This window comes from Serinus canaria, chromosome 5, assembly GCF_022539315.1.
Source record: "Serinus canaria isolate serCan28SL12 chromosome 5, serCan2020, whole genome shotgun sequence".
NCBI lineage: Eukaryota > Metazoa > Chordata > Aves > Passeriformes > Fringillidae > Serinus > Serinus canaria.
The window spans coordinates 57,310,563-57,337,932 of NC_066319.1; the positions used below are offsets into that span (position 1 = coordinate 57,310,563).

General features: G+C 50.0%; 2 protein-coding genes and 2 pseudogenes across 2 annotated transcripts; all 4 read right to left on the reverse strand.

Annotated features, from left to right (window-relative positions):
• Positions 1-6,167: 6,167 nt before the first annotated feature.
• Positions 6,168-7,715, reverse strand: LOC127059649 (inositol 1,4,5-trisphosphate receptor-interacting protein-like 1). The gene has a single exon (XM_050974932.1). It carries the CDS (start codon positions 7,713-7,715, stop codon positions 6,168-6,170), a length of 1,548 nt encoding a protein of 515 aa, XP_050830889.1.
• Positions 7,716-12,517: 4,802 nt separating this feature from the next.
• LOC127059650 (inositol 1,4,5-trisphosphate receptor-interacting protein-like 1) lies at positions 12,518-14,067 on the reverse strand (annotated as a pseudogene).
• A 4,556-nt stretch (positions 14,068-18,623) lies between these two features.
• Positions 18,624-20,286, reverse strand: LOC127059651 (inositol 1,4,5-trisphosphate receptor-interacting protein-like 1; annotated as a pseudogene).
• A 3,632-nt stretch (positions 20,287-23,918) lies between these two features.
• Positions 23,919-26,810, reverse strand: LOC103826853 (inositol 1,4,5-trisphosphate receptor-interacting protein-like 1). Its single transcript, XM_050975638.1, has one exon. It carries the CDS (start codon positions 26,699-26,701, stop codon positions 25,238-25,240), a length of 1,464 nt encoding a protein of 487 aa, XP_050831595.1. The 5' UTR covers positions 26,702-26,810; the 3' UTR covers positions 23,919-25,237.
• Between the last annotated feature and the right edge of the window lie 560 nt (positions 26,811-27,370).

Below are 27,370 nucleotides of genomic sequence, written 5' to 3' on the forward strand. Positions count from 1 at the left end.
TTTTCCTCTGCTCATATTGTTTGTTCCCTGGGCTGATATAATGACCCCCACTTGGCTACAACCTCTCTTCTGGGGCCATTGGCATCATGTCAGGCATTTGAGCTGTGAAACCAGCTCCTGGCAGAGGAGAGAAAGGTGCTGCTTGTGCACTGTACTTCCCATGATCCAGTGGGACAAAGTGGGTTCTGGACGGCCGGAAGAGTTTCAGGTTGCCTGGAAGAGTCTCCATGTGAGGAGAACCTTTGCACCAAAAACATCAGCCAAGGGAATCCATGACCTTCCAAGCAGAAGGAAAAATCAGAATTTTCCTTAGAGAGAACTGGAAGGTTTGGAGTGAAAGTCAGTGCTGGAATGTCCCCACAAGTCCGTGTGGATTTTGCTAACCAGCAGGGCCAGTGTGTCAGGAGGGAATCTCAGCAGCCAAGAAATGCCCTCTTGCTCTGGGGCCTTCCACGGCACAGGCAGCACAAGGGAGAGCCCTTCCATGGCCTTTGCCTTCAGCAAGGCCCCAGTGTGGGCAAACCCTGAATTCCCTGTGAAAGCAGCTCAAATTTACACTGCCCAGCCTGAAGGATGCCAGAGGGCAGACAAGGCCAACAAAGGTGCAAGTGCAATCCAGCTTAGGCTACAGCTTTCTGCCCTTGTGTCTCTGGAGCCTTGGAGGGGAAGGCTGCCTGGCTGGCAGTGACTTTCTCCAGCTCTCCTGCATACAGCCATGGGCACGCCAGGGCTGCTTGGTCTCAGCACAGGCTGGAGCAGGAAGAAGTGATCACCTGGCTTTAGAAACCCCTGAGTCAAGCATAGTTGATGACTGTCCAGAGAAGACACAATCAGCACTGCACAGCTGCTACTCTAAGCCATCAATCACAGAAAATTCAAACCTTACTGTTTGGGTTTAGGGACTTTGTTGTGTTTTGTTTAGAGCTTTTCCCCCCCACAAAAAATGTGTGGCATTTTCCATATATCCACCTGGATTTGAATGATATATTGCCATATATCGACCTGGATTTGAGTGGTCCACTCACAGTGCGGACTACATGGAACTCGAAATTGTGCCTTTGCCTCTCTCTTTCCCTGGTTAGGATGTGTGAGTTCCAGGGATTGATGGGTAACAGCGTTTCCCTCCTCTCTCCTTGAACTCAGGAGCCAGAAGAGCTGCCCACCCCCCTCCCCTTCCCCAGCTTGAGCCTTCAAGTCTTCTGCAGTAGGGTAAGGTGGCACGTATTCAGTGGCTCAGCTGCCAGCCCTGGTGCTAGCCATGGTGGAAGGCTCATCTGTATGGAATGAGTCAGCTCACAGCTGCCAGCATCTGGGCTGTGTCCTGCCCCACATTCTTCCTGCCATGGATTCATATCAGGATGGCAGGAGGGGAAGCCAAAGGGACTTCAACAATTCAAGTCTTCTTCACACATGGGCACTTTTTTTGTCATCTGCTCCCACTGGCAGCTGGGCAAAGCCTTTCCTGAATGTAATAAAGCCCTGAAAAATATTGCAATAGTTTTAAATATGTAAAATTTGTATTATAATAATACTGTAATAACTTCACTGTTCGATCAATGACATTGAAACAACATAGGGTCATAACAATGGCACATCAGCTTCTTCCATTCAATGTTACATAAAACACAGCTGATTCTAGAAGCATGCTGTTTGGAAATGGGCGACTTTCCCACCATTTCCTACATGTTTTGTGTTCATGTCATTTTCATCTGCTTGGCAAACACAGCCTGGAATTGATGTGGCTAAGAGACTTTATTGCTTGGTTCAGCTGGGTTTCAGGTCAGTGCTTCCTGTGATCTGCCTTCAGCTTGACCAACATCTCTTGCAGCCTGTAATTCATCTCAGAGTGGTCAAAGAATGTGAATAGGGACTAGAGACATCACAGCTTTTTCTGGAGACAGCTCCAACCTTGGCAGAAGTAAAACAACCTACGACCTCCTGGCATGAGGCTTTCCCACTTACCCTGATCCTACCAAAGCCAATTCTCCTGTCCCAAGGCTGAAGGCGAAGATGAGGAGAGCACAGGTGAAAGCAGCTGCACAAGGTTGAGCACTAGAGTGAAGTTGTTATTAATGACTTTATGAAATGACATTACAAAATACTCTGGATTAAAACTGGCTCCCCATCAGTAGTATGGAATTGTTTAGGTGGAAAAAGATCTCTAAAATTGTAGAGCATCCAACCACAAACCTGACACTGACAAGTTTGCCTTGAATCCATGTCTCCAAGTGCCACATTCACACATACATACCTTAAGAGCCTCCACACATGACAATACCATTGATTCCATGGGCAGCCTTGACAACCCTTAATAACTCTTTCAGAGAAGAAATTTTTCCCAAATATCCCATCTAAGCCTCCCCTGGCACAATTTGAGGCCATTTCCTCTTGTCCTGTCTCTTGTTCGCTGCAAGCAGAGCCTGGACCCCACCCTTTTGTCAGGGAGTTGAAGAGAGTGATAAAGTCCCCCCCCAGCCTTCTCTTTTCCAATCTCAGCCTCTCTAGCTCCCTCAGCTGCTCCTCATCAGACTTGATCTCCAGACCCTTTCCCAGCTCTCTTCCCTTCCCTGTGCTCAGCCCTTTGGGACCTGTTGCAGCATTCCACACTCCATACAGGCATGTTTTTATCTAACCCTTGCTAGCTCTGGGTGGGAGATTAACCCCTTTTCTTTGCAGTGACCTAACTTGCAGTCTGATTGCTGGCTCTGCTTGTTTCCTTGCATTTTGCATCACCCCCACAGAAGAAAAATCACCATACGAAAGGAACCACTGCTAGAGGGGAGTAGAGAAAGTCAGCAAGTGCTTTGTGGGCAGTTCTCTCATTTATTCATGGCTGGGTGTGATTTGGGCTAGCCAAACGATTGGAAATGGCTGTTTCCCTCTTCCCCTTCTCAGAGTGCTTTAACACGACTAGGAACCAACTAGAAACAAGGCAAGCACGTCTGACGTCTGCAGCCATTCGCTTGTTATGCTTCTCCAGGACCAGAGTGGAATACATAAACCTCTGGCTCCAGCTAGAGGCCACTCACGGCTGGGTTTCTTAGCTGAACAGAGCTCTCCTTAGGAAGTATCACTCTGCTCTGTTAAGGTGTGTGGGATGATAGGTCAAATATCTCAGAGGGAACAAGAAAACCAGAAAACAGAAATTGTTTTCTTCACAGATGTGGCTGAACATTGCTTATCTATGAGAAGTAGAGACTAAATATTTTTTCCTCTTTACTTCTGTGTGCATAAACTCTCTGGTTTTTCACTTTAGACAACATCTTTATCTCAACTGACTACTTGTTTTCCATCTTATTTTCTCTCCTCTGTCCTACTAGGAAGGGAAGTGATTGAATGGCTCAGTGAGCACCTGGCATTGAGCCAAGGTGAACCCACTACAGCCATCTTTAAAAAGGGTAGAAAGGAACACTCTGGAAATGACTGACATGTCAGCCTCACCTCTGTTTCTGGCAAGATCACAGAGCACATCCTCCTTGGAGCTATGCTAAGGCACATGGAGAACAGGGAGGTGAATCAGGACAGCCAAGGGTAGATCCTGCCTGACCTACCCATTGGCCTTCTATGACAGAGCGAGTACATGAAGGGACAAGGGAAGGGCTACAGGTGTCATTTATCTGGACTTCTGTAAAGCCTTTGACATGATCCCCATAACATCTTCTCTATATTAGAGAGATGGACTTGATGCCTGGACTGCTGGATGGATAAGAAATTGCAAGCACAGTGCTTTCAGAGGTCAACAGCTCAGAGTCAAGATGGACATGGGTGACCAGTGGTGGACCTGAAGGGTCTATTCTGGAAAAAGTGATTCTTAATATCTTCATCATTGCTGTAGACAAAGGGAGTGAGGGCATCCTCAGCAGATTTCCTGATGTCACCAAGCACAGTGGAGCAGTAGACACACCTGAAGGATAGAATATCAACCAGAGAGAGGTGGACGTGATCAAGGAATGGAACTGTGGAAATCTCATGTGGATAAAAAAGACCAAGTACAAGGTGCTGCAATTGGTTAAGGGAAGGGCCCAGGATACATCAAGGCAGAGTCTGGCCCATGGGCACAAAGAGGACGGGAGAAGCTCCTGCCTGTCCATGTTGGGTTTGCCTGTAGGTCTGCCCCAGGCCAGTAAGGTGGTGACTGCAGGCATGTGTTCCCCTATCTCTGTGCCTGCATTGCCGGCCCTGCTGCCCTGCTCCCGGAGCCCTGTCCCCGGGCAGAGCCGTTCCCTGCCCGGACACAGCCCCATGGGCTGCTCCCTGCTGCGGCCCGGGCTGGCCCCAGAGCAGGCTCCCCCTGCGGGTGGCCCCGGGCTGGCCGCGTGTCCCCAGCCGGCTGTGCCCGGGCAGCTGCCTCAGCTGTGAGGGCTGCAGAGCTGCGGGAGCCCAGGGCTCTCTGCCGGCCGCCCTGCAGAGCTCCCAGCTCCAGCTGGCAGGGCCTCAGCACCCGCCCTGTACCCTCCGACACGGATGGACAGGCTGAGCCCTGCTGCTGCCCTCATGGCGGCACTTCTGGTCCCAGTGCTCTCCAAGGCCTTCTCCAGGGGCACCTTCGTGAGGCCTTTCAGTCCCTGCCCGGGAGCCAGCAGAGACCTGCAGAGGGGCTGTTGGCAAGGCCCTGGGGGGACAGCGCCAGGGCAGTGGCTTCCCTCTGACGCAGGGCGGCCTTAGGCTGTCTCGAGATGGGCAAGGAATTCTGGCCTCAGAGGCTGCTGAGGCCTGGCCCACGCTGCCCACAGGAGCTGTGGCTGCCCCACCCCTGGCCGTGTTCCAGGCCAGCTCGGATGGGCCTTCGGGCAGCCTGGCCTAGCGCAAGGTGTCCCTGCCCTTGGCACCAGGCTGGAACAAGCCAATTTCTAAGGACCGTCCCAAGCCAAGGCATTCTGGGATTCTGTGATCAGAGGGGCTGGGGGCAGCTCAACTTAATTTCTGCTTAGAGCCAATTCAGCACTCTGAGTTTGGCCGAGTTCAAGGAGTCTGTTCAAGATCCCAGATTCATAGTGTGTGACATTTACCACCACTATAGGCCTGGCTGAGATCAGTGAAGTCTAGCACACTCCACATTCTGTAAAATTCCATTTTATTGAAGCAAGAACAAAGGGTTTTCCAGCTCACCCCTTGTAAATGCGCTAACTATAGAGCATTAATCTAGGTCGTAACAGATAGCAAGACTAGATATGGCTTTACATGTATATAAAATTATATCAATAATGTAATATATTATAGGCATGCGGTATATAATACATATCACACAGTTATATTCAAATACAATGTATACAGCATGTATATATCATAAGTATCTTATATATGTTATAAATATATCTCTTTTATGTAACACCTTCCAGACATAAACATACTAAGAGCAACAATATGTGTCACAACAGATAGTGACACTAAATAGGCACTCTACTGCTACTATGTACATGTAATTACATATTCAACTCTTTAAAACTACTTTTTATCACAACATCATATCTACATATTTCATACATTTTATAATATTAATATTAATGTTTTGTTTTATGGTAATTTAGTAGTATATATAATTTATAAATCATCTATAAAAAGAATACAAAATATATATATCTATGAAATAAAAATCTAGATTCCGCTATGAACAGAATTTCAGGTCAGCTCCAACACCATTGTTCCAATGCTGACGTCAAGGTGTCCCTTCCAGGAACAAGGAGAGATTCCATCCATTGCCTCTTCCGGGGCCAGCAGTGCCGATTTTTCCTCTTGGTCCTTCTTGCCCCGTTTCTTTTTCTCTTTCTCTCTCCCACATTCACCCTTCTTCCATGCTTGAAATTTTTGCCCTTTTCAAGGGCCAGGAAGAGCTTTGTGTTGCTGGTGGACTTTGTAGACTTTGGCCCTGCATGTATGGTGCGTGTTCTCTTCATCTGCTTTTTCAAGAGTGGGAGAGTTAAACTGCAAGCAGGAGGTTAATGCCATCTGGGAGCCTTTTTTGGACAATGAAATGATACAAGGAAGCAGAATAAAACTTCCCATGGCCCTCCACCTACTGAGGTGGTAGGAGAGGCTGTGGGACCTTCACCAAAGCCTTTGCCCACATCCTCTTCTCCTTGAAGCATAAAATTTGTACAGCAAGGTGGTTCTGTGCTGACAGCAGAGCAGCTTTGTGTTCATAGCCTTGACACTTTCCCTTCATTAGGTCAATCTTCAGCAAGAAGGATTCTTCTGAACTGCTCTTGCAGAATTTGGTACTCATATATTGCCTGGCTGTGGGCATTCGGCTCCTGCGCCAGGTTATGGAGGAGATTGTATGTCTCACCCATTTGAACATCTGGAGGTAAATTGATGTCCTGAGGGAGCCTCTGGTTACCCACAATGAAGTGGTTGAGGTGTTTTGCTTGCACACATAAGCGCAGGCTATCCATGATATCCTGCAGTCGTTCCAGGAGATCTCTCCTGCGCCACGATGTGACAGGCGTGACATTCAGCAGGTGCATGACAATGGTCTTCATGGTGTAGGTGGAAAAGCCAAAGCCCAGCTGAAGACGGGTGAAGAACTGCAGGCATTTGAGGTGCAAGCTATCAGGGGGGGCCTGGCTGGCAATGTGCTTGAAGAACTCAACCTCTGCCACAGCGTAAGACTCGGGCCAGATTGTGCTTGCTGTGTAGGCCTCTCTGGTCTGGCTGCTGACAAAGATGGCTGAGTCCTCTCTCCGCACCCCAAACAGCATCTCAATCCTGAAGCTTTCCCTGCCGTTGGTCACTTTGAATTGGCAGGAGCGTGTGGAGGGCAGCAGCACTAAATGCCAGTTGTGTGACTGAGGCAAAGCTGGCCAGATTGCTCTCACCAATTGGCAGAACCAGCGGGCAGTTTTCTGCACGTCGAGGTAGGAGCCGGTGCACAGGGTGTCCAGGAGGCTGGGATCCTGATTCCTCCTCAGCTCCTCCTCGGGGTGATGCAGGAAGCACAGCATGTCCTCAGCCTGCTGCTGCCCCGTGCAGGTGCACTCCAGCTGCACGCGGACACGGAAGTTCCTCACCTGCCTCTGCCCTGCACTGTCCAGCTCCAGGTGGAAGCTGTGGCCTCGGGGAGGAGTCATGGGTATGAGCACGCGGTACACGACATCCTGCTCACGGGGACTCCAGCCTTCAAAGGCACTGCCCACCCCGATGGCTCGTTGCAGGACTGGGTAGAAACTGTTTGACAAGGCATGGCAAAAGTAAAGGCTATATTTATCCATGAGTTTAGTTACCCACTCACAGCCTGCCTGTAGGTCCTGTACAGGCCACTGGATGCACTCCATTATAACTCGTCCAATGCGATCGTCAAAATCGTCTTCTTCTTGGGCTGCAGTTGAAACATCGTTGTTATCTACCATTTCAGACTCATTGACAGCTTCATTTCCACCATTGCCTTCTTCATGTACAGCAACATTGCCAACTTGCTCTTCATTTGCACCACGGTTTTCTTCTTCATCCTCCTCTCTCCTCAGGCTGCTTTTCCACACAATAAACCACAGGACGAAGATGTGGACCAAGACCGCAGCAACAGTGACAAGCTTCAAGAGCTGCACCTGCTTCTGGGTGACCTGCTCCACCTCCTGCTCCAGATGAAGTCTCTCCCATTCCAGGTGTTTTGCACGCACTTCCATGCGCAGACGTGTTTCCTCATCCAATCCGTCAGCCACGGGCTGTGGGTACTGGATGAGGCTTTTCAAAAGTACAAAAAGGAATACCATGGGATCCATGGTCTGCAGGAAAAGGGAGAGAAGGTCATGAGTGGGACGGGATGGAGGGATCTGCTGGTTGCTGGATGGAAGACAGGATCCTCAGGGATCTGGGGACAGGAAGGACAGGGCCACAGACAACATGCAGGCAGCAAGGCCTGTTTCACTGCCTCAGCAGCAGCAGCAGCCCTGTGGCCTGCCCAAGGCTCTCCCATGAGAGGGTGTCCCTACATGCAGAGGGAGAGCCCAGCCACAGGTGCAGCATTTCAGCCCCAGCCCTTGTTCCCAGCCCAGCCTCCCCGCCACGTGTGCACTCACCGCTTGCCAGAGCAATGCAGGGCAAGCAGTACCTGCAGGGGCCTTTTGTGGCTGCCCGCATTGTGACGCGTCCCCCGTGATGTCACACGTGTCACAGCATGTCACAACCCAACCAACTCCACCCTTTTTCCCCTGAGCCACCTCCTGGCTCAGGCACTCAGAGTGGCCCTGGTGTACTGCTTAGGGCTGCCCTTGAGTGAAGCTTTTTCAAAGGACGCCCACTGATCTCTTTTTGTGATTATTTTCATCTGCCCTTCACTGGCAATCTCCTAGATATTCCTCTTGGAAGGCACCCTGGAGGATCTTTGAGTCTAAGCTTTGACTCCTCTCTGGTTGAGCTACACGGAAATCTCAGCATCAGTGTGATTGAAAAAGTCCCTGAAGATCACACAGTGCAACTTCAAACTTAACACTGCCTACTGCACCAATCAGCCAGGTCCCCAAATGCCACATCCACAAGACTTTGAAACCTCTCTGAGGGTGGTCCCTTGGGGCCATTTCCCTAGGCAGCCTGTTGCCAAGCTTGACATCCTTTTGGTTGAGGGGATATTTACTAGAGATCAAATCAAAACCTACCCTGGTGCAACTTGAGGTCATTTTCCTCTGCTCATATTGTTTGTTCCCTGGGCTGATATAATGACCCCCACTTGGCTACAACCTCTCTTCTGGGGCCATTGGCATCATGTCAGGCATTTGAGCTGTGAAACCAGCTCCTGGCAGAGGAGAGAAAGGTGCTGCTTGTGCACTGTACTTCCCATGATCCAGTGGGACAAAGTGGGTTCTGGACGGCCGGAAGAGTTTCAGGTTGCCTGGAAGAGTCTCCATGTGAGGAGAACCTTTGCACCAAAAACATCAGCCAAGGGAATCCATGACCTTCCAAGCAGAAGGAAAAATCAGAATTTTCCTTAGAGAGAACTGGAAGGTTTGGAGTGAAAGTCAGTGCTGGAATGTCCCCACAAGTCCGTGTGGATTTTGCTAACCAGCAGGGCCAGTGTGTCAGGAGGGAATCTCAGCAGCCAAGAAATGCCCTCTTGCTCTGGGGCCTTCCACGGCACAGGCAGCACAAGGGAGAGCCCTTCCATGGCCTTTGCCTTCAGCAAGGCCCCAGTTTGGGCAAACCCTGAATTCCCTGTGAAAGCAGCTCAGATTTACACTGCCCAGCCTGAAGGATGCCAGAGGACAGACAAGGCCAACAAAGGTGCAAGTGCAATCCAGCTTAGGCTACAGCTTTCTGCCCTTGTGTCTCTGGAGCCTTGGAGGGGAAGGCTGCCTGGCTGGCAGTGACTTTCTCCAGCTCTCCTGCATACAGCCATGGGCACGCCAGGGCTGCTTGGTCTCAGCACAGGCTGGAGCAGGAAGAAGTGATCACCTGGCTTTAGAAACCCCTGAGTCAAGCATAGTTGATGACTGTCCAGAGAAGACACAATCAGCACTGCACAGCTGCTACTCTAAGCCATCAATCACAGAAAATTCAAACCTTACTGTTTGGGTTTAGGGACTTTGTTGTGTTTTGTTTAGAGCTTCCCCCCCCCACAGGAAAATGTGTGGCATTTTCCATATATCCACCAGGATTTGAATGATATATTGCCATATATCGACCTGGATTTGAGTGGTCCACTCACAGTGCGGACTACATGGAACTCGAAATTGTGCCTTTGCCTCTCTCTTTCCCTGGTTAGGATGTGTGAGTTCCAGGGATTGATGGGTAACAGCGTTTCCCTCCTCTCTCCTTGAACTCAGGAGCCAGAAGAGCTGCCCACCCCCCTCCCCTTCCCCAGCTTGAGCCTTCAAGTCTTCTGCAGTAGGGTAAGGTGGCACGTATTCAGTGGCTCAGCTGCCAGCCCCGGTGCTAGCCATGGTGGAAGGCTCATCTGTATGGAATGAGTTAGCTCACAGCTGCCAGCATCTGGGCTGTGTCCCACCCTGAACTGCTCCTGCCAGTTCAGGGTGGGACACAGGGCACAAAGGGCACAAACATGACACTGACAAGCTCCCCTGGAAAACATGTAACCAAGTGCCACCTCCACACACTGCTGAAGGGCCTCAAGCAATGATCATTGCTCCAATTCTACAGGCAGCTGGTGCCAGTGCTTGAAAACACTTTCAGAGGGGAAATTTTCCCCTCATACACAATCTAATTCTCCCCTGGCAGACCTTGAGGCCATTTCCTCCTGTCCTCTCCATTGTTTCCTGGGAGCAGAGGCTGACCTGCACCAGTCCCACCCTCCTGTGTGGGAGGTGCAGAGAGTGAGAGGGTTCCTGTCTGATCTTGACTGTGGCTGCAGCCATGCATTCCCCTGTCTCTGTGCCTTCATTGCCGGCCCTGCTGCCCTGCTCCCGGAGCCCTGTCCCCGGGCAGAGCCGTTCCCTGCCCGGGCACAGCCCCATGGGCTGCTCCCTGCTGCGGCCCGGGCTGGCCCCAGAGCAGGCTCCCCCTGCGGGTGGCCCCGGGCTGGCCGCGTGTCCCCAGCCGGCTGTGCCCGGGCAGCTGCCTCAGCCGTGAGGGCTGCAGAGCTGCGGGAGCCCAGGGCTCTCTGCCGGCCGCCCTGCAGAGCTCCCAGCTCCAGCTGGAAGGGCCTCAGCACCCGGACAGGCTGAGCCCTGCTTGCTGCCCTCATGGCGGCACTTCTGGTCCCAGCGCTCTCCAAGGCCTTCTCCAGGGGCACCTTCGTGAGGCCTTTCAGTCCCTGCCCGGGAGCCAGCAGAGACCTGCAGAGGGGCTGTTGGCAAGGCCCTGGGGGGACAGCGCCAGGGCAGTGGCTTCCCTCTGACGCAGGGCGGCCTTAGGCTGTCTCGAGATGGGCAAGGAATTCTGGCCTCAGAGGCTGCTGAGGCCTGGCCCACGCTGCCCACAGGAGCTGTGGCTGCCCCACCCCTGGCCCGTGTTCCAGGCCAGCTCGGATGGGCCTTGGGGCAGCCTGGCTTAGCGCAAGGTGTCCCTGCCCTTGGCACCAGGGCTGGAACAAGACAATTTCTAAGGACCCTCCCAAGCCAAGGCATTCTGGGATTCTGTGATCAGAGGGGCTGGGGGCAGCTCGACTTAATTTCTGCTTAGAGCCAATTCAGCACTCTGAGTTTGGCCGAGTTCAAGGAGTCTGTTCAAGATCCCAGATTCATAGTGTGTGACATTTACCACCACTATAGGCCTGGCTGAGATCAATGAAGTCTAGCACACTCCACATTCTGTAAAAAGGCATTTTATTGAAGCAAGAACAAAGGGTTTTCCAGCTCACCCCTTGTAAATGCTCTAACTATAGAGCATGAATATGGGTTGCAACAGATAGTGACATTAGATATGGCATTAATTGTATACAAAATAAATATAATATATTATAATATAATATAATATAAGATAAGATAATATAATATAAGATAATAGAATATAATAGAAGATAATATAATATATAAATCTAGATATAATATAATATAATATACTATAATATCATATAATATAATATAATATAATATAATATACTATATATATAACTAATATATATGTATAACTTAATGTAATATGATGTATATTATATGTAATATATATAATATAATACACGCATGTAGTGTATAATACATATTATACAGTTATATGCAAATATAATTTATACATCATATATATATTATATGTATCTTATATATGTTATAAATATATGTCTTTTATGTAACACCTTCCAGACATAAACATACTAAGAGAACAATATGTGTCACAACAGATAGTGACACTAAATAGGCACTCTACTGCTACTATGTACATGTAATTACATATTCAACTCTTTAAAACTACTTTTTATCACAACATCATATCTACATATTTCATACATTTTATAATATTAATATCAGTGGTTTTTTTATGGTAATTTAGTAGTATATATAATTTATAAATATTATAGTCTATGATAAGAATACACAATATATATATCTATGAAATAAAAATCTAGATTCCGCTATGAACAGAATTTCAGGTCAGCTCCAACACCGTTGGTCCAATGCTGACGTCAAGGTGTTCCTTCCAGGAACAAGGAGAGACTCCATCCGTTGCCTCATCCGGGGCCAGCAGTGCCAATTTTTCCTCTTGGTCCTTCTTGTCCCATTTATTTTTTCTCTTTCTTTCTCTCACATTCACACTACACTTCTTCCATGCTTGAAATTTTTGCCCTTTTCAAGGGCCAGGAAGAGCTTTATGTTGCTGGTGGACTTTATAGACGTTGGCCCTGCATGGGTGGCACGTGCTCTCTTTACCTGCATTTTCAGGCGCGGAACAAGTAGGTAAGCAGGGCTGAATGCGGTCTGGGTGCTTTTTTTGGACAGTGAAAAGATACAAGGAGGTAGACTATAAACTCCCATGGCCCTCCATGGGAGAGGCTGTGGGACCTTCGCCAGAGCCTTTGTACGCATCCTTTTTTCCTTTAAGCACCGAATTTGGACTACAAGGTAGTTCTCTGATGCCACTAGTGAGCAGCACAAGCACAGCTCTGTGCTCGTAGCCATGACTTCTCCCCTTCGTTGGGTCAATCTTCAGCAAGAAGGATTCTTCTGAACCACTTTTTCAGAACCAGATACTCATGTATGGCCTGGCTGTGGGCATTCGGCTCCTGCGCCATGGTTTGTAGGAGATTGTATGTCTCACCCATTTGAACATCTGGAGGTAAATTGATGTCCTGAGGGAGCCTCTGGTTACCCACAATGAAGTGGTTGAGGTGTTTTGTTCGCACACATAAGCGCAGGCTATCCATGATATCCTGCAGTCGTTCCAGGAGATCTCTCCTGCGCCACGATGTGACAGGCGTGACATTCAGCAGGTGCATGACAATGGTCTTCATGGTGTAGGTGGAAAAGCCAAAGCCCAGCGGAAGTCGGGTGAAGAACTGCAGGCATTTGAGGTGCAAGCTATCAGGGGGGGCCTGGCTGGCAATGTGCTTGAAGAACTCAACCTCTGCCACAGCGTAAGACTCGGGCCAGATTGTGCTTGCTGTGTAGGCCTCTCTGGTCTGGCTGCTGACAAAGATGGCTGAGTCCTCTCTCCGCACCCCAAACAGCATCTCAATCCTGAAGCTTTCCCTGCCGTTGGTCACTTTGAATTGGCAGGAGCGTGTGGAGGGCAGCAGCACTAAATGCCAGTTGTGTGACTGAGGCAAAGCTGGCCAGACTGCTCTCACCAGCTGGTAGAACCAGCGGGCAGTTTTCTGCACGTCGAGGTAGGAGCCGGTGCACAGGGTGTCCAGGAGGCTGGGATCCTGATTCCTCCTCAGCTCCTCCTCGGGGTGGTGCAGGAAGCACAGCATGTCCTCAGCCTGCTGCTCCCCCTGCAGGTGCACTCCAGCTGCACGCGGACACGGAAGTTCCTCACCTGCCTCTGCCCTGCACTGTCCAGCTCCAGGTGGAAGCTGTGGCCTCGGGGAGGAGTCATGGGTATGAGCACGCGGTACACGACATCCTGCTCACGGGGACTCCAGCCTTCAAAGGCACTGCCCACCCCGATGGCTCGTTGCAGGACTGGGTAGAAACTGTTTGACAAGACATGGTAAAAGAAAAGGCTGTAATTGTCCATGAGGTTAGTTATCCACACACAGCCTTTCTGCAGGTCCTGTACAGGCCACCGGATGCGCTCGATTATAACTCGTCCAATGCGATCGTCAAAATCGTCTTCTTCCTGGACTGCAATTTCAACATCATTGTTGTTTTCTGCAATTGCAGCCTCATTGAGAGCTTCATTTCCGCCATTGCCTTCTTCATGTACAGCAACATTGCCAACTTGCTCTTCATTTGCACCACGGTTTTCTTCTTCATGCCCGTCTCTCCTCAAGCTGCTTTTCCACACAATAAACCACAGGACAAAGAGGTAGACCAGGAGCACAACAACAGTGACAAGCTTCAAGAGCTGCACCTGCTTCTGGGTGACCTGCTCCACCTCCTGCTCCAGATGAAGTCTCTCCCATTCCAGGTGTTTTGCACGCACTTCCATGCGCAGACGTGTTTCCTCATCCAATCCCTCAGCCACGGGCTGTGGGTACTGGATGAAGTTTTTCAAAAGTTCAAAAAGGAATATAATTGGATTCATGGTCTGCAGTAGGAGGGAGAGAAGGTCATGAGTGGGACAGGATGGAGGGATCTGCTGGTTGCTGGATGGAGGACAGGATCCTCTGGGATCTGGGGACAGGAAGGACAGGGCCACAGACAAAATGCAGGCAGCAAGGCCTGTTTCACTGCCTCAGCAGCAGCAGCCCTGTGGCCTGCCCAAGGCTCTCCCATGAGAGGGTGTCCCTACATGCAGAGGGAGAGCCCAGCCACAGGTGCAGCATTTCAGCCCCAGCCCTTGATCCCAGCCCAGCCTCCCCGCCACGTGTGCACTCACCGCTTGCCAGAGCAATGCAGGGCAAGCAGTACCTGCAGGGGCCTTTTGTGGCTGCCCGCATTGTGACGCGTCCCCCGTGATGTCACACGTGTCACAGCATGTCACAACCCAGCCAACCCCACCCTTTTTCCCCTGAGCCACCTCCTGGCTCAGGCACTCAGAGTGGCCCTGGTGTACTGCTTAGGGCTGCCCTTGAGTGAAGCTTTTTCAAAGGACGCCCACTGATCTCTTTTTGTGATTATTTTCATCTGCCCTTCACTGGCAATCTCCTAGATATTCCTCTTGGAAGGCACCCTGGAGGATCTTTGAGTCTAAGCTTTGACTCCTCTCTGGTTGAGCTACACTGAAATCTCAGCATCAGTGTGGTTGAAAAAGTCCCTGAAGATCACACAGTGGAACTGCAAACTTAACACTGCCTACTGCACCAATCAGCCAGGTCCCCAAATGCCACATCCACAAGACTTTAAAACCTCTCTGAGGGTGGTCCCTCGGGGCCATTTCCCTAGGCAGCCTGTTCCCAAGCTTGACATCCTTTTGGTTGAGGGGATATTTCCTAGAGATCCTAGATTTCCTTGGATCTCTAGGAAACCTCCTTGACCTCAAGTTGCAAACCTCCCCTGGTGCAACTTGAGGTCATTTTCCTCTGCTCATATTGTTTGTTCCCTGGGCTGATATAATGACCCCCACTTGGCTACAACCTCTCTTCTGGGGCCATTGGCATCATGTCAGGCATTTGAGCTGTGAAACCAGCTCCTGGCAGAGGAGAGAAAGGTGCTGCTTGTGCACTGTACTTCCCATGATCCAGTGGGACAAAATGGGTTCTGGACGGCCGGAAGAGTTTCAGGTTGCCTGGAAGAGTCTCCATATGAGAACCTTTGCACCAAAAACATCAGCCAAAGGAATCCATGCCCTTCCAAGCAGAAGGAAAAATCAGAATTTTCCTTGGAGAGAACTGGAAGGTTTGGAGTGAAAGTCAGTGCTGGAATGTCCCCACAAGTCCATGTGGATTTTGCTAACCAGCAGGGCCAGTGTGTCAGGAGGGAATCTCAGCAGCCAAGAAATGCCCTCTTGCTCTAGGGCCTTCCACGGCACAGGCAGCACAAGGGAGAGCCCTTCCATGGCCTTTGCCTTCAGCAAGGCCCCAGTGTGGGCAAACCCTGAATTCCCTGTGAAAGCAGCTCAGATTTACACTGCCCAGCCTGAAGGATGCCAGAGGACAGACAAGGCCAACAAAGGTGCAAGTGCAATCCAGCTTAGGCTACAGCTTTCTGCCCTTGTGTCTCTGGAGCCTTGGAGGGGAAGGCTGCCTGGCTGGCAGTGACTTTCTCCAGCTCTCCTGCATACAGCCATGGGCACGCCAGGGCTGCTTGGTCTCAGCACAGGCTGGAGCAGGAAGAAGTGATCACCTGGCTTTAGAAACCCCTGAGTCAAGCATAGTTGATGACTGTCCAGAGAAGACACAATCAGCACTGCACAGCTGCTACTCTAAGCCATCAATCACAGAAAATTCAAACCTTACTGTTTGGGTTTGGTGGATGCGTTGTGTTTGTTGTGTTTTGTTTGGAGCTTTTTCTTCCCATTGTAAAATGTGTGGCATTTGCCATATATCCACCTGGATTTGAGTGGTCCACTCTCCATGCTGCCTAGATGGAACTCTAAATTGTGCCTTTGCCCCTCTCCCCTGTTAGGATGTGTGAGTTCAAGGGATTGATGGGTAACAGCGTTTCTCTCCTTTCTCCTTCTGCTTAGGTGCTGGGTGAGCCGCCCACCCCCCTCCCCTGCCCCAGCCTGAGCCTTCAAGTCTTCTGCAGTAGGGTAAGGTGGCAAATAATCAGTGGCTCAGCTGCCAGCCCCGGGCTAGCCATGGTGGAAGGCTCATTTGTATGGAATGAGTCAGCTCACAACTACCAGCATCTGGGCCGTGTCCCACACCACATTGGTCCTGCTATAAATTCAGAAGGCAAAAACCGAACATTGACAAATCCAACTCAAAAACATGTCCCCAAGTGCCACCTCCACACACTGCTGAAGCGCCTCAAGCAATGACAATTCCAACAATTCTACGGGCAGCTGGTGCCCCTTTTTGACAACACTTTCAAAGAGGAAATCTTTCCCTAATACCCAATCTAATTCTCCCGTGGCAGACCTTGAGGCCATTTCCTCCTGTCCTCTCCATTGTTTCCTGGGAGCAGAGGCTGACCTGCACCAGTCCTACCCTCCTGTGTGGGAGCTGCAGAGAGTGAGAGGGTTCCTGTCTGATCTTGACTGTGGCTGCAGCCATGTGTCCCCCTGTCTCCGGCCCTGCTGCCCTGCTCCCGGAGCCCTGTTCCCGGGCAGAGCCGTTCCCTGCCCGGGCACAGCCCCATGGGCTGCTCCCTGCTGCGGCCCGGGCTGACCCCAGAGCAGGCTCCCCCTGCGGGTGGCCCCGGGCTGGCCGCGTGTCCCCAGCCGGCTGTGCCCGGGCAGCTGCCTCAGCTGTGAGGGCTGCAGAGCTGCGGGAGCCCAGGGCTCTCTGCCGGCCGCCCTGCAGAGCTCCCAGCTCCAGCTGGAAGGGCCTCAGCACCCGCCCTGTGCCCTCCCACACGAATGGACAGGCTGAGCCCTGCTGCTGCCCTCATGGCGGCACTTCTGGTCCCAGCGCTCTCCAAGGCCTTCTCCAGGGGCACCTTCGTGAGGCCTTTCAGTCCCTGCCCGGGAGCCAGCAGAGACCTGCAGAGGGGCTGTTGGCAAGGCCCTGGGGGGACAGCGCCAGGGCAGTGGCTTCCCTCTGACGCAGGGCGGCCTTAGGCTGGAGATGGGCAAGGAATTCTGGCCTCAGAGGCTGCTGAGGCCTGGCCCACGCTGCCCACAGGAGCTGTGGCTGCCCCACCCCTGGCCGTGTTCCAGGCCAGCTTGGATGGGCCTTGGGGCTGCCTGGCCTAGCGCAAGGTGTCCCTGCCCTTGGCACCAGGGCTGGAACAGGACAATTTCTAAGGACCCTTCCAAGCCAAGGCATTCTGGGATTCTGTGATCAGAGGGGCTGGGGGCAGCTCGACTTAATTTCTGCTTAGAGCCAATTCAGCACTCTCAGTTTGGCCGAGTTCAAGGAGTCTGTTCAGGATCCCAGATTCACAGTGTGTGACATTTACCACCACTCTAGGCCTGGCTGAGATCAATGAAGTCTAGCACACTCCACATTCTGTAAAATTGCATTTTATTGAAGCAAGAACAAAGGGTTTTCCAGCTCACCCCTTGTAAATGCGCTAACTGTAGAGCATTAATCTGGGATGCAGCAGATTGTGACACTAGATAAGGCCTTACTTTTACATAAAAACTGTATCATATATGTAATATATACATATAGGTATATAATATATATTATATAGCTATATTAAACATAATACATAGTCTATATAATATGTATGTTTTATAAGTAATGATTATATCTATTTTATGAGAGACCTTCCAGACATAAATGCACTAAGACTATTAATGTTTCAGACAGATAGTGATACTAAAATGTGCTCTACAGTCATTACTTTAACACAATCACATATTCAACTCTTTAGAATTCTTTCTTACCATGATATAATATTTACATGTTTAGTATTTTTGATATTATTTCTATAAGAATATTGTTTTGCTGTCATATATGATAATTTAAAAACTTATGAGTATATAATTTGTACACATGACATAAATATCTATGAAATAAAAATCTAGATTCTTATTTATACGAAATTTTGGGTGATCTCCAATGCAGTTGGTCCAAAGGTTCCATAAAGGTTTTACTTTCAGGGCCAAGGAGAGACTCCATCCATTGACTCATGCCAGGCAAGCAGTGCTAATTTTTCCTCTTAGTCCTTTTTGCCCTGGTTTTTTTTTTTCTTTTTCAGTCCCACATTCCCTTTTCATTCTTACTCCAATTTTTGGCCCTTCTCAAAGGCAGGGAACAACTGCATCTTGCAGGTGGGGTTTTTTGACTTTGGCCCTTCATGTACAGCACATGCTCTCTTCATGTGCATTCTTAGGATGGGGGAAATACTTGCACGGCTTTATGTTGATCTGGTTGACTTCTTTTGGAAAATGAGATGATACAAGGAGGTAGAACATACCCTCCCATGGCGCTCCACCTACTGAAGTGGCAGGAGAGGCTGTGGGACCTTCGCCAGAGCCTTTGCACAAATGCTCTTCTCCTTAAAGCACCAAATTTTTACTAGGAGGTGGATCTCTGCTGCCAGCTGTGAGCAGCACAAGCACGGCTCTCTGCAGGAGAATCTTTTTCAATCATCAGGTTTAAGAATTGCTACAAGCCGACGTTGCAGATCCAAGTACTCGCCTCTTCCCCGGGAGCAGGCAACTGGATCCATCACCAGGCGATGGAAAAGGTTGGGTGGCTCAGCTGTTTGAACATCTGGGGGCAAACTGATCTCCTCAGGAAGCCTGTGGTTACCCACAATGAAGTGGCTGAGGCGTTTTGCTTCCAGGGATAAGAGCAGTGTCTCATTGATATCCATCAGTCGCCTCAGGAAATGTCTCCTGCACCACTGTGACACAGGAATGGTGTTCAGGAGGTGCATGACAATGGTCTTCAGTGTATAGGTGGAAAAGCCTGTGCCCAGCTGAAGATGGGAGAAGAGCTGCAGGCATCTCAGGTGCAAGCTGTCAGGGGGGGCCTGCCTGGCAATGTGCTTGAAGAACTCAACCTCTGCCACATCATAGGTCTCTGGCCACAGAATGCTTGGGGTTCCCGCATATCCTGGCTGGCTGCTGACAAAGATATCAGAGTCACCTCTCCGCACCCCAAACAGCATCTCAATCCTGAAGCTTGCTTCTCTCTTGGTCACTTTGAATTGGCAGGAGCGTGTGGAGGGCAGCAGCACTAAATGCCAGTTGTGTGACTGAGGCAAAGCTGGCCAGATTGCTCTCACCAGTTGGTAGAACCAGCGGGCAGTTTTCTGCACATCGAGGTAGGAGCCGGTGCACAGGGTGTCCAGGAGGCTGGGATCCTGATTCCTCCTCAGCTCCTCCTCGGGGTGGTGCAGGAAGCAGAGCATGTCCTCAGCCTGCTGCTCCCCCGTGCAGGTGCACTCCAGCTGCACGCGGACACGGAAGTTCCTCACCTGCCTCTGCCCTGCACTGTCCAGCTCCAGGTGGAAGCTGTGGCCTCGGGGAGGAGTCATGGGTATGAGCACGCGGTACACGACATCCTGCTCACGGGGACTCCAGCCTTCAAAGGCACTGCCCACCCCGATGGCTCGTTGCAGGACTGGGTAGAAACTATTTGACAGGACGTGTCCAAAATAAACAGTATAATTGTCCATCAGGTCTATTGTCCACTCACAGCCTGCCTGTAGGTCCTGTACAGGCCACTGTATGCGCCCCACTAACATCCTTCCTATGTTCTCTTGAACACGATCATCTGCTTCATTTTCATCCTCATCTTCATTTACATTAACACCTTCTTCTTCAGCTTCCTCTCTCCTCATGCTCCTTTTGCACCCCATAAACCATAGGACCAAGACAAGGACCAGAAGCAGAGCAACAGCTAAGAGCTCCAAGTACTTCCCCACTTCACTCTGCTTTGGGGCCAGCTGGTCCATCTCCCACTCCAGCCAAAGTCTTTCCAGTTCCTGCTGCTCTGCATGCACCTTCATGTGCAGATATGTTTCCTCATCCCAAACATCATCCACAGGCTGTGGGTACTGGATGAGACTTTGCAAGAGCAAGAAAAGGAATACTATGGAATTCATAGTCTGCAGGAGGATTGAGAGAAGGCTGTGAGTGATGCTTTGAGGGAGGCAGCTACCAGTGGGTGAAGCAGGGATGGGAATCATCAGGGATCTGAGAGCTGGAAGGACAGGGCCACAGATGGCAGGCCCTAGCAACAGCAGCAGCAGCCCTGTGGCCTGCCCAAGGCTCTCCCATGAGAGGGTGTCCCTACATGCAGAGGGAGAGCCCAGCCACAGGTGCAGCATTTCAGCCCCAGCCCTTGTTCCCAGCCCAGCCTCCCCGCCACCTGTGCACTCACCGCTTGCCAGAGCAATGCAAGGGCCAGCAGTACCTGCAGGGGCCTTTTATGGCTGCCCCCATTGTGACGTGTCCCCCGTGATGTCACACATGTCACAGCATGTCACAACCCAGCCAACCCCACCCTTTATCCCTACTCTGTATCAGGCACTCAGCATGGCCCTTGAGTGAAGCTTTTTCAAAGGATTCTCATTGTTCTTTCTTTTGGATTTATTTTCATCTGCCCTTCATTGGCAATCTCCTAAATATCCCTGTTGGAAGGCACCCTTGAGGATCATTGAGTCTAAGCTTTGACTTCTCACTGGTTGAGCTACACTGAAATCTCAGAGTCAGCGAGATTGAAATGTCCCTGCCGATCACACAGTACAGCTAGCTGCAAACTTAACACTGCCTACTCCGTTAACAAACTGAGTCCCCAAATATTCCATGCCTTTTCAATCCTTCCAATGGGGGTGACTCAGCTATTTCCCTAGGCAGCCTCTCCCCAAGTTTGATATTAGTTTTCATGAAAGCATTTTTTCTAAGATCCAATCTAAATATCTATATGTGATGCAACTTAGGGTCATTTTCCTTGATCTTATTGCATGTTTCATTGTGTCACTGGACAAGTGGAATCTTCAGACAAGCCCCTCCTAAGCCTAAGATTTTGTCAACAACTCATATTTAAGAAATCTTTCTGGCCCACAAGTTCTAAAGATCAAATCTATTTATAAAATGAATTATTTATTAAACAGACAGGAGATAATAGATAAACAATCTCTGTCCGAGTTACCTACTACTCAGTATAAAACAAAAAGAACTAGAAGTAGATTACAGCATAACAAACAATGTACAACATGAAGGTATCTATATTAAAGCTTGTCAAAGAAACAGCACTGAGCAGGAGTCAGATGTTACACACCACAGTGATGAAATAATGTGGATTTCTTTCACTAAACCTCCATGGCAGTAATTGCAAAACAAGTGTTCTTGTCCACAGGAGAAACACCACACATTTCCAGAGAAATGTAGAGAAAATGTCTGCTTCATGAAAGTTTGGTAAGGCTTTTATAGTTATCAAGTGAGGTGCTTGTCTGTCAGAAATCCAGTTTCTCTTTCCAGATGTCTCTTCAACAGTAAGATGTTTATTGGCAGTTGGGAGATGCCAGCCCACTGTTATCCCCACGGCGCCAAAAGAACTCACTACAAGACTGTTGGTCCTGTTTGAATTACCTGAGCAGTTAACAAATCACAGATCAGCTCTGGAGCAGAATGAGATGTCCTGCCACACCTGGGAGAATAAATCAACCCCCACCCAGCTAAAAGCTCCCTTCAGGGAGCTGTAGAGAACCATAAGGTCCCCTCTGAGGCATTTTTTCTCTCTCCTAAACACCCCCACTGTTGCAGTGGGCGGTGTTCAGAGTGCCGTGACCTTCCCAAAGAAGCCACTTTAAAAAGGCACCTCACTGACTGTGCTCACGCTGGGTGATTTCAGCTCTTTTATGATCTGAGTGGCGCAGAAGATGAGATGGGGTCTTTGTGTGGAGTTCCAAGGAGAGCCTTTACTGAGCTTCTTCCTTGAAATGGTTCAGGGAAAAAGACCCACTTAGGGTGGGAAAGCAGGGATTTATACAGGGATTTTGAGGGGTGGGACAGAACACTAGGGCCAATGGGATGAGGGCACAGGGGCGGAGCGAGGGGGAAGGGCCAATGGGATACTTTAAATCTACATGTCACAACAAGGCATGCTGGGAGAAGCCTTTTTCCTCTCCCTAACAGCCTGTTATGGCTTGAGGGGTTTTCCCTCTAGGGGAGTACAGCCAATTCTGTTCTTGTTGGCCTACCAGCCTCTGCACCCCACCTCCCTCAGCCCTTCTTCATCAGACTTGTGCTCTTATTGAAACATTTTTAATAAAAAAGGACTAGCATTTGTGGACATCAATACCCTTGAAACTACATGGTCAGGGGCTGTTATTATTAGTTCCTTGTCTAGGGTGACGTTAGGATGCTGTTATCCCCATTCGTGTGTGTGTGTAATTTATGCTGGATATTATGTTCTGTGCCTTTAAGACTGTCAGAGTGAGAGTTTTGTTTTGGGCCTCTTATCAGCCACTCCTCAAGACATACAGATAGCACCAGGATTTAGTGTTGCTTTTTTGCTTTTTGCCCTGCTTTTTGCTTTCGCTCTTGCTTCTGCTTCACTTCTGCTTTAATTTAGCTGAACAGTCCAAATTCCTTTCTGGACTGTTCTCTCCCCCGTTTGGACCTGCCGACTGCTCCGGACTGGGATTTGGAACACGGAGAGAGAGTTTACACCTTGTGGCTGCAGCAGCTGCCTCAGCACCGGAGGGACTGATAACAGAGCGACCACCCCAGGAGAGACTTTCTGAATTTGTCATCTTTTTCAGAACGGTGAAAGAGTGGTGTCATCCGGTATTGTTCATTTTGTGTGTTGGAGGGGTGCTGTGCCTGTCAAATAAACAGGTTCTTTCCACTTCTTTCTGAGGAATTCTTCCCGAACTGGTTGGGGGTAGGGGCCGTCTGGGTTTGTTTTTGGAGAAGCCCTTTTTGGGGATTCTCTCCCAAATTTGCCCTAAACCAGGACATTCCTTTAAGCCTGCTTTCCCACCACCCTCGGGAGTAGCTCCACGGACAGTTTTTCCATAACACTTAAGAAATCAAGCATTTCTTGATTACTGTGGCCAAGACAGCACCAATCACCACTTCACCCACAAGAGCATTTCTATTGACAAACAACAGGTCTAGGAGGGCACTTTTCCTAGTTGGTTCCCATAGTACTCATGTCAAAAAGCTATTTTCAATGCGGACTTCAGGAATTTTTTGGCCTTGTTCAGCTCTTCTCTGTGATGTCTCCATTTGCAGCTAAGAAGTTGAGGTGCACCATGAGTATGACTTTGTGTGACTGATCAAGAGATTTCTTTTCATTCCTTATAGCATTGTCCACCAGTGTCATCATCCTGGCTCAGTGATCCATTAGAGACTGGGTGAAGCTCAGAGAGGGAATAGATTCTCTCAGAAAAGGGTTGGCAGTCAGTGTCCAAGTGGTAACGGTACTCTCTCTCACAAGCCCCCGGCCAGGATCTCTACAGCTACATCCTGTTTGACTCCATGAGTATCCTTTTACTCTAGAGGAAAGGTGTGGCAGCAATTCCCCCTGCCAATTGAGCAGTGCCTTCTCCATGTCCTGCATTCTCAGATATGTGTCAGCTTTTCCCCAGGGAGTGTCTAAGGTTGGGCAGCTTCTCCACGCAGACCCCAGTGAACACAAGGAGGAATATTAATGATGCCTCCTGCATGGTCCCTGGCCAGCTGGAGCTGCCAACAAGAATTTCTGGGTCCATCTAAAATGGTCACCCTGGCTGTGACAGTATGAGAGGAAAGGAAGATGAAATTCATCTTTGTAGCCACTGTAGTGTGACAACCCATCCTTAAGGAGAAGGAAGCACCAAAGATTTGTAAATGCTTGTGATTGAAAAGAATAACAAAAGTCATGGGGTCCACAAACAATCAGAAAACTTTATTAACTAACTACACACTGGGCTTGGAAAGCAATATGTTAGTCCCTGACCTACTATATAAGCACAAGGCAGTGGGTTTTGGATAAAGGGGTAGGGTTAAAGGGAAGAGAGGAATTAAAGAGGGAGAGATGAATTAAAGAAAGAGAAAAAGAAAAAAGATAAAGAAGAAAAGAGAGAGAAAAAAAGAACACCAGTCCTGCTTACAGTGTTGATCCAGTTAGTGGAATGTCAATCCTGGCTGCAGTGCCAATCCAGGTGATAATCCTGGGTTCAGCATCAATCCAGCTGTGCTGATCTGGTATATGAGATGCCCAGGGTCCTGAGGGCACGTCCCAGGCTTGGGGGTTACCCTTTTATTGACAGGCCCTAAAGGCAGGTTCCCCATTTTCTATGTCAATTAACTAGCATGTACAGTCCTTTCTTTCAGGCCTTCCTGGACATGGGTCAGATGGCTTTGATGGTTTTTGGGGGTCTTAATCCTACTCTATAGTCCATGCCTTCTTCTTGGCCTTATTCTTGTGCTTATGCTGTACTGTGCTGTGGCTCTTTCTCACAGAAGAGTGCTGCCCTATTTCCTCCTGTCCCTTCTTTTCCAGCCAAATACTGGTCTTCTCACAGCACGTTAATACCAGCAGTCCTTGGATCTTACCAACAGTCCCTGGTTGACTCCACTACCATCTAATTATCAGTGTTAGAGACACACACATTGGTCCCTTGTATTCTGGAATCAAGAGCTCAAAAGGTCTCACTTTGGACTGCTTTACAGTCGCAACAGAGTGGGCTTTAGTCATAGTAATTTTCCATCATTCAGGTCTTTTCTCTGTATCTTTATTTGAAAGTTTGTCAACAAAAATATTATTCCACTTGGGTTCTTAGTCAGAAAAAGTCAGGAAAGAAAAATAAGTCAGGAAGGAAAAGTTTCCAAGGATGTTCCTTAAAAAAAAAGGGTGCTAATTAGACACCTGTTAGTTCCTGGGAACAAATAATGTTTCTGATACATTCAAAAGGGGCTTCGTACAAATGGAGTTTGTCAAGGCCAAGGCCTAATGAGTGTTTCTCAGACTGTAGTGCAGCCAAGGGCAGGGGGAGTGCATCACCACAATCTACCCTGCAATGGAAGTCAGCTTCTCTGGGCCTCCACATGGCAGTCATCACTGTGGATGCTGTGGGAGACTGTCGAGATGACACAGCTGCTGCTGCTGATGGCAGAGGGCTGCTGCACGGCATTTAACCTTCTCTCTCTCTGTATCCCACATTCTTTTCTCTTTTTCTTGGCACTATGAGCTGGTTTTCTACGATGTTACTGCCTGGGAGGCCCACAAACACAGCTCTGTTAATGAGCCCCTCTTTCAGAAGCCATTGAGCAGCACATTTGCAAGCCGACGCCGAAGATCCTGGTACTCACTCATCGCCTGGGAGTGGGCAACTGGATACCATGCCAGATGTTGGAAGAGATTGGGTGGCTGAGCCAATGCAATGTCCAGAGGCAAGCTGATCTCCTGAGGCAATCTCTTGTTGCCTATGATAAAGTGCTTAAGGCATTTCTCCTCCAGGCAGCAGCGCAGATTTCCATTGATATCTCGAAGGCGCCGAAAAAAATACCTCCTGCGCCATCGTGACACGGGAATGGTGTTCAGGAGGTGCATGACAATGGTCTTCAGTGTATAGGTGGAAAAGCCTGTGCCCAGCTGAAGACGGGAGAAGAGCTGCAGGCATCTCAGGTGCAAGCTGTCAGGGGGGGCCTGCCTGGCAATGTGCTTGAAGAACTTCATCTCTGCCACATCATAGGTCTCTGGCCACAGAATGCTTGGGGTTCCGGCATATCCTGGCTGGCTGCTGACAAAGATATCAGAGTCACCTCTCCGCACCCCAAACAGCATCTCAATCCTGAAGCTTGCTTCTCTCTTGGTCACTTTGAATTGGCAGGAGCGTGTGGAGGGCAGCAGCACTAAATGCCAGTTGTGTGACTGAGGCAAAGCTGGCCAGATTGCTCTCACCAGCTGGTAGAACCAGCGGGCAGTTTTCTGCACATCGAGGTAGGAGCCGGTGCACAGGGTGTCCAGGAGGCTGGGATCCTGATTCCTCCTCAGCTCCTCCTTGGGGTGGTGCAGGAAGCAGAGCATGTCCTCAGCCTGCTGCTCCCCCGTGCAGGTGCACTCCAGCTGCACGCGGACACGGAAGTTCCTCACCTGCCTCTGCCCTGCACTGTCCAGCTCCAGGTGGAAGCTGTGGCCTCGGGGAGGAGTCATGGGTATGAGCACGCGGTACACGACATCCTGCTCACGGGGACTCCAGCCTTCAAAGGCACTGCCCACCCCGATGGCTTGTTCCAGGACTGGGTAGAAACTGTTTGACAGGACGTGTCCAAAATAAACAGTATAATTGTCCATCAGGTCTATTGTCCGCTCGCAGCCTCTCTTCAGGTCCTGTACTGGCCACTGTATACACTCGTCTAGAAGCCATCTCAAATAATTGTCAGAAACATGGTCTTCGTCTCCCTCGCTGCTGTCCTCTGCCTCATCTCTCCTTTTCCTCCAGGAAAAATACAGTCCGAAGAGAACGATGAGGAGCCCAGTAACAGCCCAGACCTGCCAGGGCTGCAAAACAAAGCAGAGCAGGTCTCCCCAGGCCCCTCCACTCTGCTTCAGGGTGAGCTGCTCCACCTGCTGCTCCAGCCGAATTCTCTTCCGCTCCAAGCGCTTTGCACGCAGCTCCATGCGCAGATGTTTTTCCTCATCCAAAACATCACCCACAGGCTGCACGTACTGGATGAGGCTTTCCAGGAGCATTAAAAAGAATGTTATGGCATCCATGGTCTGCAGGAGGATGAAGAGCAGACTTAAATGGGGCCAGTAGAGAGGGAGATGACAATGAGGGCAGCATGGATGGGAATAACAGCAGCAGGGATGGGAATACCAGGGATCTGAGAGCTGGAAGGACAGGGCCACAGACAGCATGCAGGCAGCAAGGGCTATACTGCTCCCCCAGCAGCAGCAGCAGAAGCAACTCCTGTACTGTGGCCTGCCCAAGGCTCTCCCATGAGGGGCTGTCCCTACATGCAGAGGGACAGGTGCACCCAGCCCCAGGTGCAGCATTTCAGCCCCAGCCCTTGTTCCCAGCCCAGCCTCCCCGCCACGTGTGCACTCACCGCTTGCCAGAGCAATGCAGGGCCATCGGTACCTGCTGGGGCCTTTTATGGCTGCCCCCATTGTGACTCGTCCCCTGTGATGTCACACATGTCACAGCATGTCACAACCCAGCCAAGCCAGCCCCGCATTTCGTCCCCACCCTGGCTCAGGCTCTCAGTGCAGCCTGACGCATTCAAAGGCTGGATGCACACAAAGTGCACACCAAAGTGCAGGTTAAGTTGTGGAAGGACTGGAGGTGTGGCTTTTGTGAGAACCTTCTAGAGGGTTCTAGCTGCAGCTTGAGCAACTCTCGTGCTGACACAATTCACAGTGGAGTTGAAGATCTGACTGTGG